The sequence below is a fragment of the Daktulosphaira vitifoliae genome, unplaced genomic scaffold (assembly GCF_025091365.1).
Source record: "Daktulosphaira vitifoliae isolate Bord-2020 unplaced genomic scaffold, ASM2509136v1 Scaffold_5, whole genome shotgun sequence".
Classification (NCBI taxonomy): domain Eukaryota; kingdom Metazoa; phylum Arthropoda; class Insecta; order Hemiptera; family Phylloxeridae; genus Daktulosphaira; species Daktulosphaira vitifoliae.
The window spans coordinates 30,617,218-30,633,721 of NW_026099576.1; the positions used below are offsets into that span (position 1 = coordinate 30,617,218).

Here is a 16,504-nt window from a genome sequence, read left to right on the forward strand (position 1 = left end):
TTATTTTCACTAGCAAAAAAACCTGGCTAAGCAGTAATTTGCTTAGATAGAAGGATGATTCCATTTTAAATGGCGTTTTCAAAAAGAATAACAATGAATATCGTATGAATTAAAATAATTTAATCTTACACTTCTAACAAATAAACAAACAAAAATTGTACGTATAGTAATTAAATAAGTATTCAAAGTTTATATTTAAAATGATTTTATAAGTTATATAAAATTTATTTTATTTTTATTCATTTATTGGTTTTAAGTATATTTTTTGTCTCTTTAAAATACCAGACGGGAATTGTCCATCATTAATGGGTTTAATTCTAGGAAATAAAGTATTTTCTTTATTAAATGATTAATAGTTTTAAATATTTAATGTTTTTTTTTTTATATTTTGGCACATTTAACCCAACCAAACCAAATTAGTAAAAATATTATGAACCATACGGTTATATTTTATGTGATCTTCTCCAGTAATTAATCAGTGAGAAAATCTATTGAAGGAATTCATTTCAAACTACCTATGCATTTCCATTGTATAAAAAATTCAAGGTTATTTTATAAGTACGTAGGTATTTTTAATTTAAGCTCATGGATCACGAATTCTTAGCTCTCTTGTACTTGAATAAAATATTGTATCCTTCATTGTTAGATAATATTTCTCATCATAAATTTTTCAACGAAAGATTTAATCAAATAATATGAACGAATTATTTTGTACGGTGAAAATGAGTTTTCTTGATGATTTATCTACGTTTTTGCATAGATAATTTTAGATCATTATACAAATAGTATTTAGTGTTATTAACAGTATATTTTATTGAAATTAGTGAAGCTAATATTTAATTAAGTGGGTTTTGCAAAATTGACTTTCTCCTCATAATCCTAAATTGCTATGAAAATAACTCTCACTATTTAAATCTAAATTGAGTATTGTTACTTTAACAAACTATGAATAATTAAAATGACGCCAATTTTTAGTTGTAATTAATACGAATTATTATAAAAATTTACTATAATTTATGATAATACCTTAAAATAAAAATAAAGTGAAATAGATACTGAATTATATATTTTAAATAGTATATAACTATAGTTGTATTAAAATATTAATTTAAATAGAGGAAAATAAATTTAACATTGGATTAAATTTTTTTTTTTATTCTGGGATGTAAACAAAAATAGTATTAACATAGATTATTCAATGTTTTCCTAAAGTTTTGCTCGTTCATTTTACTCATAAAATATATCTTCTTCTTTCTTTGTTCTTTTTTCTCACCTATATCCCAACTACTTGTGGTCGGCCAAATATAGTAAGTAAATTACTTTAATAGATTAATAAGTTTTTATTTCTCTATTAAAATAGACTTCTAACGTCAATAGTTTTCTTTAAAATCTCATTTATAGAAACTCATTATTATATCAAAACAAATTAAATTTTCTTATTTCTATAATTTCGAAAATAGTTTATTAACAATACTTTTTTATTTTTAAACGTTTTGGCAAGTACACTTTTATTATTTTAAACAAAGACTTATTTATTGTTCTTGTTAAAATAAATATCGCAATATTAATTCAAGTAAATGGTGAACAATTCACAACTTATTCTCTTTCTTATGTACAAATAGTTATGATTAATTTTATGCATATACGAGCATCTTTTATGAACTATATTGCCCATTAAGTGTACGTATATTATACTGTTGTAGTTTGATATATACCGCAATTTTTAATGTTAAAAGTGAAGCACAGTCTCAAAATTTTAGCTTTAATGCGAAGCTGAAAAAGTATTAATTTTGCAATGTGTTTTTTTTTTAAATGTTTGTCACTAATTTTTCTCAGCTCTCATCGGATCGATTTAATTCAACGGTACGTTAAAGGATTACAAATAATATCTTGTTAAACAAATTATCCTTGAAAATTGAAAAAAATTCACTCATTTCCTGTACATGGGTGAAATTCCCAAAAATTTCGATTTTTTTTTTCTTAAAACTGTCATAACTTTTTGAAAATAAACGGAAAAAAATAATTTTTTTTATATATAATTACCTATGCTACTTGGCTTCTATTTGGTTTCTACATTTTTTAAAAATCTGACCCTTGCATATGGGGTGGTTCAAAATAGCAGATTTTGCTCAAAAACTTAACCTTTTCAACTTAAGTTTTGAAAATGTTCCGGAAATACTCCAAGATTCAAACATATGTTAAAAAAAAGTTTATGTTACATACAATATGTTCAAAAAAATATTTTTTTCCGACACCTTATTTTCTATGGGCAAATGGATGCAGAAATTGAAAAATAAATTTTTATGTAAAAATCAACTTTTTTTTTATGTAATTACCTTAGGTATTTCTCTTTTATTTGATATACTTTTTTTTTTTAATATTACTTTTTACTTGACCACAGAGGGGGATTCAAAATAGTGATATTTGCAAAAAAAGTTAACTTTTTCTATGTTCTGGAAAACTTGATATTTCTCTATATTTATATCTTAAATTAAAGCTTATATAATCTACTTTATTTAGAAAAAAACTTTGTTCTCAGGACTTGTCTTAGTGCTATAAACGTTTACCATATTTAAAAATATCCTATTTTTGTGTAATATCCTCTATTTTACACTTATGTTAAAGTAAACATTTCAACTTTTATTACAATTTTTAACAAAGATACGATTATTAAAATATATTATCATTATCATCTTCTTAGCCTCTATTTTAAATATATGAGGTCAGCTCTAACATTTTGATTTGACAAAATTTTTACTCAGGCTGTTGACCGGACATAATCTCATTATAGCTAAGGGAACCAGTTAGGAGGCAAAGTGTGTGGTGTTAATGGTAAAGTACCTGATAGTCAACCAACAGTAATTAGCGCAGCTGAATATAAGCGTCAAGGCGGCGACTAAATGATCCACTGCACCACAGTTAAAAATATAATAATGTATTTAATTGTTTTCCAGGAAGACAATAGTAAAAATTCTAATTTCACTTTTCACTATTAATATTACTCTACTATAATTGAAGATAGTGTAAGTTCAACATATAATCTTTTATGAAAATCTCAACTCAATAATTATATTAATTAAATATTTTTAATTAAGATTACTAACCGAATTAGCAAATTTACCAATGAGTAAATGAATTACAAATGCTAGTTATTTCAAAGCAATTACTTTAATTATAAGGAAATTTAAAACGTATTTTTTGGTATTCGAACAAAATAATTATTCCCAAGATACAATCAACACTAAGGTCGCAGTATAGTTTGTAAATATTAATACAACACAATTATTTTTCAGTATAAAATTATTTTATCTGAGAAAGAAAAGGTGAACCAAAATAAAAATAAAATGGGTTAAAAAATCAAAATGTACAAATAACAAAAAAATACATCCAATTTCTACATTATTTCAAAAAATTTGTGGACTTTTTTAATAATGGTCAGTTTTAAACAAGATTTATTAATGTTATTTTTAAAAAATATTTTTCATTTTTCTACTGAAACTCATTTGCTGTGGTACCTAATTATTATTCATTCATTTTTTTTTTGTAATTGACAAAATATGTTAACTATAAAATCACATTAAATAAAATTGAACAATTATTTTTCCTATGAAACTTAATTTATAATAGCAAAACAACATAAATTAGTAAATAATATAATACTATTTTTTGGACCTTTAAAATAATAAAGATGAGCTTTTCCATAGGGTAAGACAACAAAAAGATTATGAAATATAATAAAATTTAATATTTTCCAATTTATATTGTAGGGATCTCTCTTTTTATGATATACACTTCCAGGTAGGGCAAGTGGGCACCCACACTTCTTAAGCTATCATTACTATCTAAAAAAAGTCATTTAAATGATAAAATTGGCATATTTTTATTTATATTAATTTTTATATTTCATAGTAATTTGTTGTCATGAACGTAAAAATTAACAAAATGAATGGCGCTTAGCATAATAATTATAACTTCGTTTATTACACGCTCAACTAAATAGAAATAGAACCACGGTTTGGAATATATTCATTTTTTTAAAGTAAACTTATGAGTACATTCAATTTTTAAAGTATGAATTAACTAGTTTTTATAAAAATGCAAATGGCAAATTGGATGTAAAAATACATTCATCAACTATTCAAATAAAAGAAAAAAAATAGTTTAAATAAAATAAAAATGACTAATTATTCTGTTCCAAAGAATACTTTCTCATTGCTATGATATTTTTATTGTATATTTTTGCATCCAGTGCACTATCGTAAACTAAAACTACATATTTTGTATCAGTATAAAATTAGTCAAGTATATTAGATTAATTGCGTGATCAATTTTATATAAAAATAATAAATTATAACGGATTAAATTTCCATAAATTTTATTGGTAGATCTTTCTGGTCAAAATTATCTTATTATACAATAAAACAATGAAAAATTACTTAACGGCGTACGATTTTAAAACTTTTTTTTTTTAAGAAATGAGCTCGACAACGTTATTCTAGGAAAATTATTTGCGAATTTGAGAAAAAAATGTTGGCACACAGTGAGCGTTTAAAAATTTTATCAAAGACACTTGGTTTATTGATTATTTATTATTAACATAAGAATGTTTGATTTATTTAGTTTTTATGTATTATTATAGTGGCTGTGATTTATTTAACCCAGATATTGTTAAAATGGCACAAGGCAACTTTACTTTGTTTTAATTTCGTTATCTATTGATAAAAAGACTGTTTAATTTATTAAATTTTTATGTATTACATGTGTGATTGACTTAACCTTATGTATTCTTTTAATAGACTAAATTTAAGATCTTCCTATCATAAACGTTCTTGTGGAGATGATATGGGGAATAGAACTCACTCGTGGTACGAATAAATATATGATTAAGTTGCGTTTTTTTGAGGGGAGGTAGAAAAAAATATAATATGAATTTCTCTTCCCAAGAAAAAATTTGTGAATGACACTGCTTTCTAAATTAAAATATTTATTGTTATTCATTAATAATAATTATTTATTTCGTTTTATTTACTAATTTTTATACCTCGTACGTTATACAATGTACAAGTATTAATAAATTAAATTTTTATCATTCAAATTTTCATTACCGACATATAGGATACTGAGATTATTAATTAACATTAAAAGAATTATATTTTTATGACTTCTTTTGTTTATAATTTCAAAATTTTGTATTTTAATCTGTTTTACAGATCTAATAATAGAGGTTAAAATTTAATGAGGAGGGGGCACATTCATTAAGTGTTTTATAAAACAATTCAAATGAATGTGAACTTTAATGCATTCATTTTTAGTGAATGTGAATAAGAATACATTATTTTTGGAAGAATTAATTTTTTAATGAATAAAAATCGAAATCCATTCGTTTTCTAGATTAATGTTCCAAGCCTTAAATGAAATCCTACGTTAAATTTTGGCGTTTACGGCGCTCTTTTTTATACTTGATAAATTAACTTCGTTTACACCAGTGTTGTTTAATCATTGATAACACATTGTTGACATGTATAACAACTGCAATTACAATTAAAGACGGAACATATTAAATATAGGTTGTTAATTATGAAATTTGAATTATTGCAGTATAATTTTCCTAGATATTATACAACTATGCATTATTTTTCATCACTAATTTCAAATTATTTTATCTCGTGGGAGAATTACAAAAAATTATAAATCTATTTATACACACGTAATGTTTATGTATAAATACGTAACTATGAGAAGTTTATATATTCATATTAAATGTACTATCCAACAAGTCCAATCCAACTTTTTAGGGTTTTCTTAATTATAAAAAAATAGCTGCTTCAGAAAGTTTTAATTAACAAAATTTTAATTTAAATGAATTCAAACACAAAATGAAGCGTATTTCAAACACTAACGAATATTTTTACGTGATTTTGACATAGATGTCGCTTAATGTAATTTTTGTCCCCTCTTTTCTTCCTAAAGTTTTTAGCTTCGATGCGAAGCTGAGAAGGTATTAGTTTTACTTTGATGTGTTTTTTTTTTTGGCTGTTATCACTTTTTCTCAGCTCTCACCGAACTGATTTCTTTCAACGATACGTCAAAAGATCACAAATCGTATCTAGTCGAAGACATTATCCTCAAAAATTGAAAAAATTTCCCTCGTTCCCCGTAAATGGGGGAAACCTCCAAAAAAATTACAAATTAAAAAATTGCTAATTTTCGAAATTTTTTCAATTTTTTTTATTTGGTATACTATTATTATAAATCTGACCCTTTACATGACTATAGGGGAATTCAAAATGATAACTTTTTCACAAAAAATTTATTTTTTTAACTTAACTTTTGAATTCCAGATAGTCAGACACTTCTATATATAAGTAAAATTAAAACTATATTAAAAATATTATTAATTTAAAAAAACTAAAAAATATTAAAAATATTAAACCAAAAGCCACAAAAAAATTAATGAAAAGTCGCGGATACGTATTTCGGAAACAATGTTACCATTATCAACGCTAAACACATACTAAAGTTAATGTAATATACTTTATTATGGAAAAAAAAAATTTCGGACTTTACATTGTCTTCACGGTGAAAATAGCTACCGTATGCTATTTTTGTGTTAAAATTCTCGATTTTATATTTTACATTTTTAATTTTAAAATGTTATAACTTTTTGAAAAATTTATGGATCAATACAATTTTTTTATAAAAATAATATTTATATTCTTCTTTCATTCGACATACTTTTTTTTTAAATCGGACCATTTCCCTTAATATAGGGGGGGTTCAAACATAAAAATGCATAGAGAAAGTAAAACTTTTTCAACTTCATTTTTGAAAGTGTTCCGGAAATACTAATACTTTTATATATATCTTAAATTAAAGCTTATGTAATATAATTTAATATTATAAAAAAAAAATTGGACTTTATTTTGTCTTCACGGTGAAAATGGCTATCAAATGCTATTTTTGTGTGAAAATTCTCGATTTTATTTTTTTAATTTTTAACTTTGTAATGCTATAATTTTTTTGAAAAGTGTATGGATCAACACAATTTTTTTATGAGAAATAATATTTTTTAATAATTCCATTTTTCATTCGACATACTTTATCTTAATCAGGATATTTATAAGAAACTAGCAGATCATGTAACTTTTGGAATAATCCACCAATTTTTTAAAATTAAACACTATCTAAAAATTTGCATCGAAGTATTTTTTTTTTATAGTGATGTTAATCACCGTAAGATATCATTATACTTGATCCAACTGCCACGTCACCACTGTGCCACGACCCCCCTGTGATGGGTTTTTTTTTTGCTCTTATTTACTGTTCGCAAAATTTTTTTAATTTTTCTGGGAGACTAATAGAGTTTTTGTTTTATGTTTAACCAGTATTGAGTTCTAAACTTAAAAAAATAAGCTCCAAAAATTTGTTTGCAAACCAAATAATTATTTACTGCACATTTACAGGCTTACATACCATAACGAGCTGTAATCACCCGCACTACATACATATTCAATATATTAAAATTCTCGTAACTCAATAAGTACTAAAACTATAATAGTATCAACCTATAATGATTTTTTGTAAAAGAGAAATAAAAATAGCTATTTTAAAATTTTACACAAATTAAAAAATGCCATTTATATAATTGATTCTCTATTTACTCTTGTAAATTAACGAGTAAATTAATAGCACTAATTAGTGTTATTTAAATAGCAACAAATGATTTTTTCCTAGAAACTAAAAAAATATTTTTTGATTTTAATGTTTACATAATAAAAGCGTTATCTAGTATTTTGTATTGTCTTTCAGAAGTTCAGATATCGCAGATAAATATTTGTACCTGCCATATGTTTAAATGATAACATTTTGAAAATTTTGAAATGAAAGTATTCGATACTTGTTTTTATATAACATATAAATGATCAAATTACTATTACGTACAAGTAGAACAAATCAAAATAAATCTAGCCGACTTACGTTTCAACTGTCAAGTTGTTATAATCTGTAAGTTTTTTTTTACACAGAATTTTAAATAGATTTATTTAAATATTTAAATTTGAGATACACGTGTCCTTTTTCCAAATATTTTTTTGTCATTTATTATAATAGTTTATTTGTATAATTGTTGTGTATTATAAAATCGAGTCGCTTTTTGTATATGATTGTACGTCATATATTCTATTTATTTTGTAGAAATATTTTGATCCTGTCAAAAGCTATCAGTATGAATATTCTATTACCACCAGAAGGTGTACGAGGTATGAAAGTATTTGATATAGAAAAATTTTCAAAAAAAATCAGTGTACCTACTGTAGAAATTGATAAAGAAAATGTTGTTATTGCCAATGAAATTTTAAAAGATAAGCTGATAAAATTAAGCAATTTTAAACCAATTCGAAATTGTGATTATGACAATAACAAGCGTGTATTTATTCTTGATCCATCAAAAGTATCCTCATTTCATGATCTGAATTTAAATTTCACTGAAAACTTCAAATACATTGATTTACTTTTGGGTTATGAAAATTGGAAACATGAAGATATTATTAGGTCTGTTCTTCCAGAAGATTTAATGTTGTCTAGTTATTCATCTATCGGTTCAATTGTTCATGTAAATCTGAAAGCTGAATTATTAGAATATAAATATATTATTGGTCAAGTTCTAAAAGATAAAATTAAAGGTTGTAGTTCTGTGGTCAATAAAATTGATAATATTAAAAATGTATATAGAAATTTTGAATTTGAAGTTCTATGTGGTTCCAGCGACCTAAAAACATCAGTTAAAGAAAACAAATGTTGTTTTGACTTAGATTTTTCAGAAGTTTATTGGAATCCCAGATTATGTACTGAACATGAAAGAATTTTAAAAAAACTGAATAGTGGAGATATTTTATATGATGTGTTTGCTGGAATCGGACCATTTTCAATTCCTGCTGCAAAAATGGGATGTGTTGTGTTGGCTAATGATTTAAATCCTAATTGTTGTAAATGGTTAAATATTAATAAAAAGAAAAACCATATTAAAGACAATCTTTTAACAATTTTTAATAAAGATGGGGCTTGTTTTATAAAAGATGATTTAAAAGCACATTTAATATCTTATTCAGAAAAATTAACACATAATAGCAATATTAAAATTCATGTAACTATGAATCTACCAGCCATTGGTATTGAATTTGTAAAATGTTTTCATCAACTTTTTGAATGGGAAGAAATATCTGATTATAGTTTACCTATTCTACATATTTACACATTTGTAAAAACTGATATAAGTTATGAAAATGGTTTAAAATTGATATTGGTTGAAAACGATTTAAAGAATTGTGATATTCAAGAAATATTTAGAGTTAGAAATGTTGCACCTAATAAAGAAATGATTAGAATTACATTATTAACAAAAAAAGATATGATATGCAAAACAAATAACATTAAGAGAAAAATAATTTACACAGAAGAGAATAAAAAAACAAAATTTGTATAGTTATGAACCTAAATAAAAAATAAAGTTTTAACAAATAATTTATTGGTTTTTTTATGTGAGCATTTTTCTATGTATTGGTAAACATCCTCTATTGAATAAATAATTAATAGATGTAAGCTTTTAGTTTCTAAAATATTGATTTAAAATTTTGGTAGTTTTCTCCTTACGAAAAATTAGTTTTATTTTACACTATTTATACCTACTTAAAATATTTTTGACAAATTATTTCCTAGTGCTTAATACATTTATATTAGTTTTTATATAACAAAAAAAAGGGGGTTGAAGCTCTATACAATTTCAAGAGGTAAATTAACACATCCATTAAAAATACAAATAACTAATAACTCGTATAATATTTTTATCTTAAGTTCAATTGAAAAACGATTATTTAAAAATATTATTTCTAATTACTTAAAAGAAAATGTAATATAGTAATTAACTTAAAATAATGATTTCTATATTTAGCAAAAATGCAAAGAATTTATTTTTATTTAAATATTTAAGTTAGATGATTTATTCTTTATGTTTATTTTATGCAAATACAATTACTAATAGCTATAATATTAAGTCAAATTAATTTATGTACATTTCATATGTTATAGAAATTAAACAGGTCTAAGTTATCATTTATTTTAACAAGATTTAATTAATTATTTTCAAAAAATAAAAAATTTATTTTTAATTAATTAATTTATAGAAAATCAAATAAATGAAGTGGACAATTTAAAATCAACTTAATCAAATTAAGTATAAATGAAGAATCATTTATTAAATATTATGGAGAAAAAACATTGTTCAATGATTCCTTATGCATTTAAACGTGTGTTCTATTTTAAATCCGATTTTAAAGAATTAGTCAATAATGTATTTAAAGAAGCATCGCATAAAGTTTTGACTTCAGAGAAAAGTGGTGATATTAAATATACTATCTATTCAAATTATGTAGTCATACATTGTAACAGTGAAGATTTAATTAAAAAAATGGAGTTCATTGTTATAATAAAATTACCAAAAGATGTATTAATATTTTCTCATTTAACAAATCACCCTGTTAAGTTTGATGAAATACAAAAGTTTCAAATTTATACAAATTTACCTCTTGGACAATATATTTCTCAAACATACATGGTAAGATTTGCTTTAATAATGATTATTCTAAATTCAAATCAATTTTTAATTTTCAGATAATAAAGGAATCATTTGAAAAATATACGTTGAAAACTATGTTCTTGAGTTTCAATGGAGGAAAAGATTGTGTTGTATTGCTTCACTTATTATTAACTTTAGTCAATGAATTAAAAATAAGTGATCCAATAAAAACAGTATATTTTCAATCTAATGACCAGTTTTTAGAAGAAGAGGAATATGTTCACTACATTGCTAAGAAGTATATACATTAAAATTATTTTGAATAAAATTTAATTTAATAACTATTTTATAAAACATTACCCATTTTATACTACATGTATGTATCATTTTATATACACATTTAAATATAACTATATTTAATTTAAAGTATTTACTCTCTTAATATAATAATCTAACAGGTATAACTTAGATTTAGAAATAATTAATGGAGACCTAAAACATGGTTTAGAAAGTTTCCTTGAGAGAAACACTGCTTTCTGTGCATCATTAATTGGCACTAGACAATCAGATACTGGTTCTACAAAACTTAAATATTTTCAAGTAAAATTTTATATTTATTTAAATAAATAGTACATCAATAGTTTTAAAATATTTTAAATTTTAGAAAACTGATCCAGAGTGGCCTCAATTAATGCGAATTCACCCAATAATGAATTGGAATTATGATACAGTTTGGTCCTTTTTAAGACAGTTTTCTATTCCATATTGCTGTTTGTATGATAAAGGGTAAATAAAATAATAGAGTAAATTTATTATTTTACTAATACTTTTCTTTATTAGGTATACTTCTCTTGGAAATAAGTCAAAGAGTAAACCCAATCCACATTTAAAGTACATAGATGAAAAAACTGGAGAAGTACAATATTTACCAGCATTTTTGCTTCAAAATAGTGATACTGAAAGGCATTCTAGAATATAATACTACATGAATATACAAATCACAAATTTATTATTAGTTAATGTATTAAAATATATTATTTACAAGGAAATTATACTTAAAATTTAAGTGGTGAAGGTTATATTAACTAATGTTAATTACATAAGTTATATTATAAAATATAGTTTAACGTTTTTTTTAATGGCATTTTATAGTTAATGTGCTACGTACACCTATTTGCCACACTGAACCAATATCATCAATTAATGCTGCTTCAATATGCACCTGGTGCTGGCTCCCTTGGTTAAAACTTAAACAAAATTCTGATGAAAAAAAATCTTTATGTGGTTTTACGGTTTGAGTTAACATTAAATTCCCTTCTACTTGTCGTGTTTCATGATTTCTTGTTACCAATTGAGACATAACAGTTAATTGTATACCATCAACTTTACGAAATTTCGTTTTTGTACCATGTTGCACAACACCTTCTACTTTAACTACAAAATTACTACCTATATTTACTGTAATTGGTTCTCCATTAACTCTTGGCTGAGGAGATACAGCAAGAGTTATGGTAGTTGACTGTAAAGTTTGAAAAAAGTATCGAGGAAAACACATTGGCATAGATACTACAAGAGATGCTTGCTTTTTAAGAGATTGGATATGTTGATGAGTAATAACTTTTGGTTTAGCAGTACTCATTATTTCTAATAGTTCTTGTCTACATTTTATAATTAGTTGGATTTCCAATGATCCTTCTTTTTCCAGTTCAGAATCTAAAACTGGACACTCACACTTACTGGAAACAGCAACAGATTCAACATTATATGCAACTAATAAACATAAATGTTGTAAAAGCTGTAAATGGTACAGAGTATTAGGATCTGCATCAAAAGCAGATTGGTATAGACGCCAATATAAATCTGCACACCCTTTAAACTCTTTAGCTCTTTTCCTCAATTGATTTGTTATGTGACCATAACTTTGCATTTCGTCCCTTGTTGCAAGTACAATAGCAGAAGCTATTGCTGGAGGTGGAGTTGTACAAAAACTATTGCATGTTGACAGTAACCGCATGAAACATTGGAGTAACTCACATCGTAAACGAGTATACTCTGTTTGAAAAATCAACATTAAAGATGCAGCTTTCAATGCAGCTATTGCTCTATAATATGTAGAAATTGATTTACCTACATTAGCTAGTAACTTAGAAGAGTTGGAACATTGTAGTTGAGATTCTGCAACACTTATAGTCTCTAAAGCTGCTAACCAAAAATGCATTTGTTCAGAACTAACTCTATTGTTCAGGCTTTCAAATATTCGGGAACTAATACTAAAATGACCATACCTAAAAGCTGCACGTCCAATTCTATAATTAGACCACAAGTCTGTATTTTTTATTACTTCATTTATAACATTTTTTACATTATCATGTTCATTATAACCAGCAGTAGCTTGAAATATCACTGTACACAACATAATTTTTGTTGAAATAAAACCATCATTATTATTCTTTATTATATCTCTTAATTTTTTAATAAAAAGTGGTAAAAATGGTTGTAAAGTACCAGGTAAAATACCACCAAATGCAGCAATAGCTTCACAAACTAATGGATTTAATTCAGATTTATCTAGATGAAGTGGCTTAATAACAAGAGTTGTAAACTTTTTAATTAAATTTTTGTTGGCCTTGCACATTATTACAGATGACCGTAAAGCATCACGTAGGTAAACTAATGATTTCTCATTAGAAATAGAAGTATTATCATCAATATCCATTGGTTCAGAACTATCAGATTTTAAAATATTTTCTATAAGAAAAAGATCTTCAGAATTAAAATCTTTTAAATCTTCATCCATTCCTTTGTTGGATGATAAAATTGTAAGAAGATAATTTTCAATACAGACCTGTAATATACTAGCATCTTTATCAGATAAGGTTTCCTCTTCATAACAGTAACAAGCTATATTTGTTAATACTTTTATGGAATTACCAGCAACTGATTGATGCGATGAACTTGATTCTGAAATACACATCTTCATGAGTGGACTTTTAGTATTATGATGAAATTGACATACTACAGGAGATTTAGTTAATGGAACAAATATATTAATGGCATCAGCTTTTAAAGTATTATCAATACATGAATTCTCACAAAAAGATACTAATTTGTTAACTGCTTCTTCAGACCAAAAATGAGCACCTTCTTTAGCTATTTGATGTAAGCAAGATATAGCACATTTACATACTAAAAAACGCTTGTCCTGACTTAAATACTTCAATAATAGTTCTATCTGCTTTGGCACATCTACTAAAATTGATAAAGCTAATTGATTTAGAGTCTTCAATGTTACAAGAACAAAATCTTGAGCTGGATATTTTTCTAATAAATCAGTACACAATATTCTAACCATAGTAGCAGTAGCTGTGTCATGGTGCATGTGTTTTAAAATTGGTATCAACTCTAGTTTCATAACAACATCGGTAGATATACCACGGATCATATTAGAAATTTTACTACACATACTAACAGCAAAGGATTTAGATTGGGATGCAAATTGAGCAGCAGCATAAATAGCCGATTCTACTTCAACTGCATTATGAGAATCCAAACTAGTTCGTATGCTGTGATGAACTTGACCTCTTTCAGGAATAATACGTGCAACACTACCTAGAGTACGTAATGTAAGTCCTCTAGCTACTGGATCATTAGAATGCATCACACTATAAATTCTACGGACAAATTCATCAATATTTAATATTTTATCAATATGCTTTTCAGTCTGCTGACATACTCGTAAAACCCATAATCTCAAAAAATTTGTACCTAATCGAAAAACATCTGCCAATTTTAAAAATGAAGAGTTTATTAAAATGGGAAATGGATATTTTTCTATTAATCTAGGAAAACGTACAATAGCTTCGCATTGTTCTCCAACACGATTGGAACGAAGACCTTTATCTAATTCTATAAGAGCAGAGTTAGCATCTTGATCAGATTCTCCTAGTAATGTTTCGGATATTCCACTTCTAAATGCTGGCATTTTGTAATTTACCCAAAAAATGTTAATACCAACTTAAAAACTTTAAAAACATTAAATAATTTAAGATAGTTAGTGATTAACATAAGTTACACTGAAACATTAACTTTCTTTGAAATTTACAACTTGTAACCAATAATGTTATCAGCAATAGTGAATGAACACATTATCATCATTCATATTTAAATTTACTAAAATTTGAGGTTAAAATGATTCTTCTATATCAGTCACCAATGCCTATTATCGTGCCTTAAAAAAAAAAATATTTTCAAACTCAAAATGTGAATGAGGTGAGAAAGATAGAGTTAATCGGTTGAATCACAAAGATTTGATTCTTGTGAATCATTAAATAATTAGGTTAGACAATGCCTGTGTTATAAGAGTATGATCGGAGCTCTTACTGAATATCTGGAGCCAGAGGTGTTGTGGAGCGTATACGCGGGTATACGGCGTATACCCACTTCTTTGTTTTTCTGTTATTGCGTATACTTATAAAATCATGAGTGATACGCGGGTATACGGCGTATATCCACTATTAGTTTTTTTATTAGTGCATATACGTATTTATAAAATAGTTAAAGAGTATAGACTAAAGAATAAAATAAAAAGTAATACGTGGGTATCGAATATAGGTACGTTTGTCATAAAACACAAATTTTGAATAACTATTATCAGTTTGTTTAATCGCTACAGTCATACCACATATAAACATATACCTGAAGTTATAAACATACAAATATGGCTCGAGACTATTATCATTTTAAAAATAGAATATAAATGTAAAACAAAAATAAATAAATAGGATAATGTTTATCATTTCACGACAATTTTATTGATAAAATTTAAAACATCGATCAGAAATTAACGATATAGCACATACTAAGTTGAAACTGAAATTTATTGGGTTAACCTATAGCTGTTGAAATTGGTAATTTGTATTTTTCCGTAATAAACCGTTTACCAACCAATCTAGTATTTAATATATTACCTATAATGAATTAAGATAGTACTAACATGTACCTATTCACGTTTATTTCATTTATGATTTAACGATTTGAAAACAATAATTGTAAGATTATTTTATTACTGCATAAAGTTTATTGTTTATTTATAAAAAATATAACAGTATCTAATAATACACATATCGATTATATGACTATGAAATTTAATTTATGTAAGAACTTAGAAGTGTCAGTAAAAATATTCGAGTAATAGTTTGGAAGGAGCTAGGCCGTATCTGGGAGGGTTAAGAGTTTTAGTTGCATTATGTAATAATTAGAAAATACATATTTTTAACACAGTTAAAACATCACAATATTTGTATTCCGTCTCCCAAAACTATGTTATAGTTAAGGCCTTTGAAAAGTAGTGTGGGGGTGAAATTCCCCACGTTTCCTCATTTAGGTTTTTAACTTATCTATTGATCAAATTACGACTATATCACTGTTGATAATGTGAAATATTGTATGTAGAAAATGTAAAGTGCAATGGGGGGTGTGGGGGGCGGAGCCCCCCACGTTATTCTCTATTCATTATATAGGCGTATACCCATAAACATTTTTAGGACTACACCACTGTCTGGAGCTTTATCGGAGGTCTGGCATTAAAATTTATCATTGACAGTTGGTTTTTGATTCTGCGTTTTTCGGGCGTTATTTGCAGTGCATTGTTAAATTGTATAATTATATGTTATATTAAGTATTTTTTAGAGCGGGTAGGAAATACAATTAGCACCCTCAAACATTTTATTCTGTTGCGTCTATAGTATTATATTATAATTATTTACTATTATATAAACGAAAATATTAAGAATGATTGGAAAAAAACGAATGTGATTGAAACATTAAGTTAAAATACTTAATTCTTTTAATTGTAATTTGCAATTGCAACTTGATTTGTATATTTAAAACTTAAATAAAATAATATTATTTCTGATTTTGGGAATATCCTGAGGA

At 25.4% G+C, this 16,504-nt stretch overlaps 2 protein-coding genes across 5 annotated transcripts; one reads left to right on the forward strand and one right to left on the reverse strand.

Moving 5' to 3' along the window:
- Positions 1-7,809: 7,809 nt before the first annotated feature.
- LOC126907483 (tRNA (guanine(37)-N1)-methyltransferase-like) lies at positions 7,810-11,709 on the forward strand. Of its 3 annotated transcripts, XM_050688810.1 has the most exons (7): positions 7,957-8,004; positions 8,194-8,258; positions 10,179-10,609; positions 10,666-10,868; positions 11,029-11,170; positions 11,235-11,356; positions 11,411-11,709. In XM_050688810.1, exons 3-7 carry the CDS (start codon positions 10,235-10,237, stop codon positions 11,547-11,549), a joined length of 981 nt encoding a protein of 326 aa, XP_050544767.1. In that variant the 5' UTR covers positions 7,957-8,004; positions 8,194-8,258; positions 10,179-10,234; the 3' UTR covers positions 11,550-11,709. The 3 variants fall into 3 exon arrangements, with proteins under 3 accessions (XP_050544765.1, XP_050544766.1, XP_050544767.1); XM_050688809.1 differs by lacking the exon at positions 8,194-8,258 and having other exon boundaries at positions 7,864-8,004; XM_050688808.1 differs by lacking the exons at positions 10,179-10,609; positions 10,666-10,868; positions 11,029-11,170; positions 11,235-11,356; positions 11,411-11,709 and having other exon boundaries at positions 7,810-8,004; positions 8,194-9,956.
- On the reverse strand, positions 11,561-14,928 carry LOC126907476 (integrator complex subunit 7). Of its 2 annotated transcripts, XM_050688794.1 has the most exons (2): positions 14,424-14,928; positions 11,561-14,350 (listed from the first exon to the last, which is right to left on the reverse strand). In XM_050688794.1, the coding sequence occupies exons 1-2, from the start codon at positions 14,434-14,436 to the stop codon at positions 11,706-11,708; spliced, it is 2,658 nt and encodes an 885-aa protein (XP_050544751.1). In that variant the 5' UTR covers positions 14,437-14,928; the 3' UTR covers positions 11,561-11,705. The 2 variants fall into 2 exon arrangements, with proteins under 2 accessions (XP_050544751.1, XP_050544749.1); XM_050688792.1 differs by having other exon boundaries at positions 11,561-14,928.
- Between the last annotated feature and the right edge of the window lie 1,576 nt (positions 14,929-16,504).

Bases quoted from the DNA above. Each gene is read 5' to 3' on its own strand.
- LOC126907483 (XM_050688808.1), top strand. From the start codon at position 7,919: ATGATCAAATTACTATTACGTACAAGTAGAACAAATCAAAATAAATCT. The intron at 8,005-8,193 runs GTAAGTTTTTTT...TTTATTTTGTAG, and splicing joins CTGTCAAGTTGTTATAATCT to AAATATTTTGATCCTGTCAA.
- LOC126907476 (XM_050688792.1), bottom strand. From the start codon at position 14,552: ATGCCAGCATTTAGAAGTGGAATATCCGAAACATTACTAGGAGAATCT.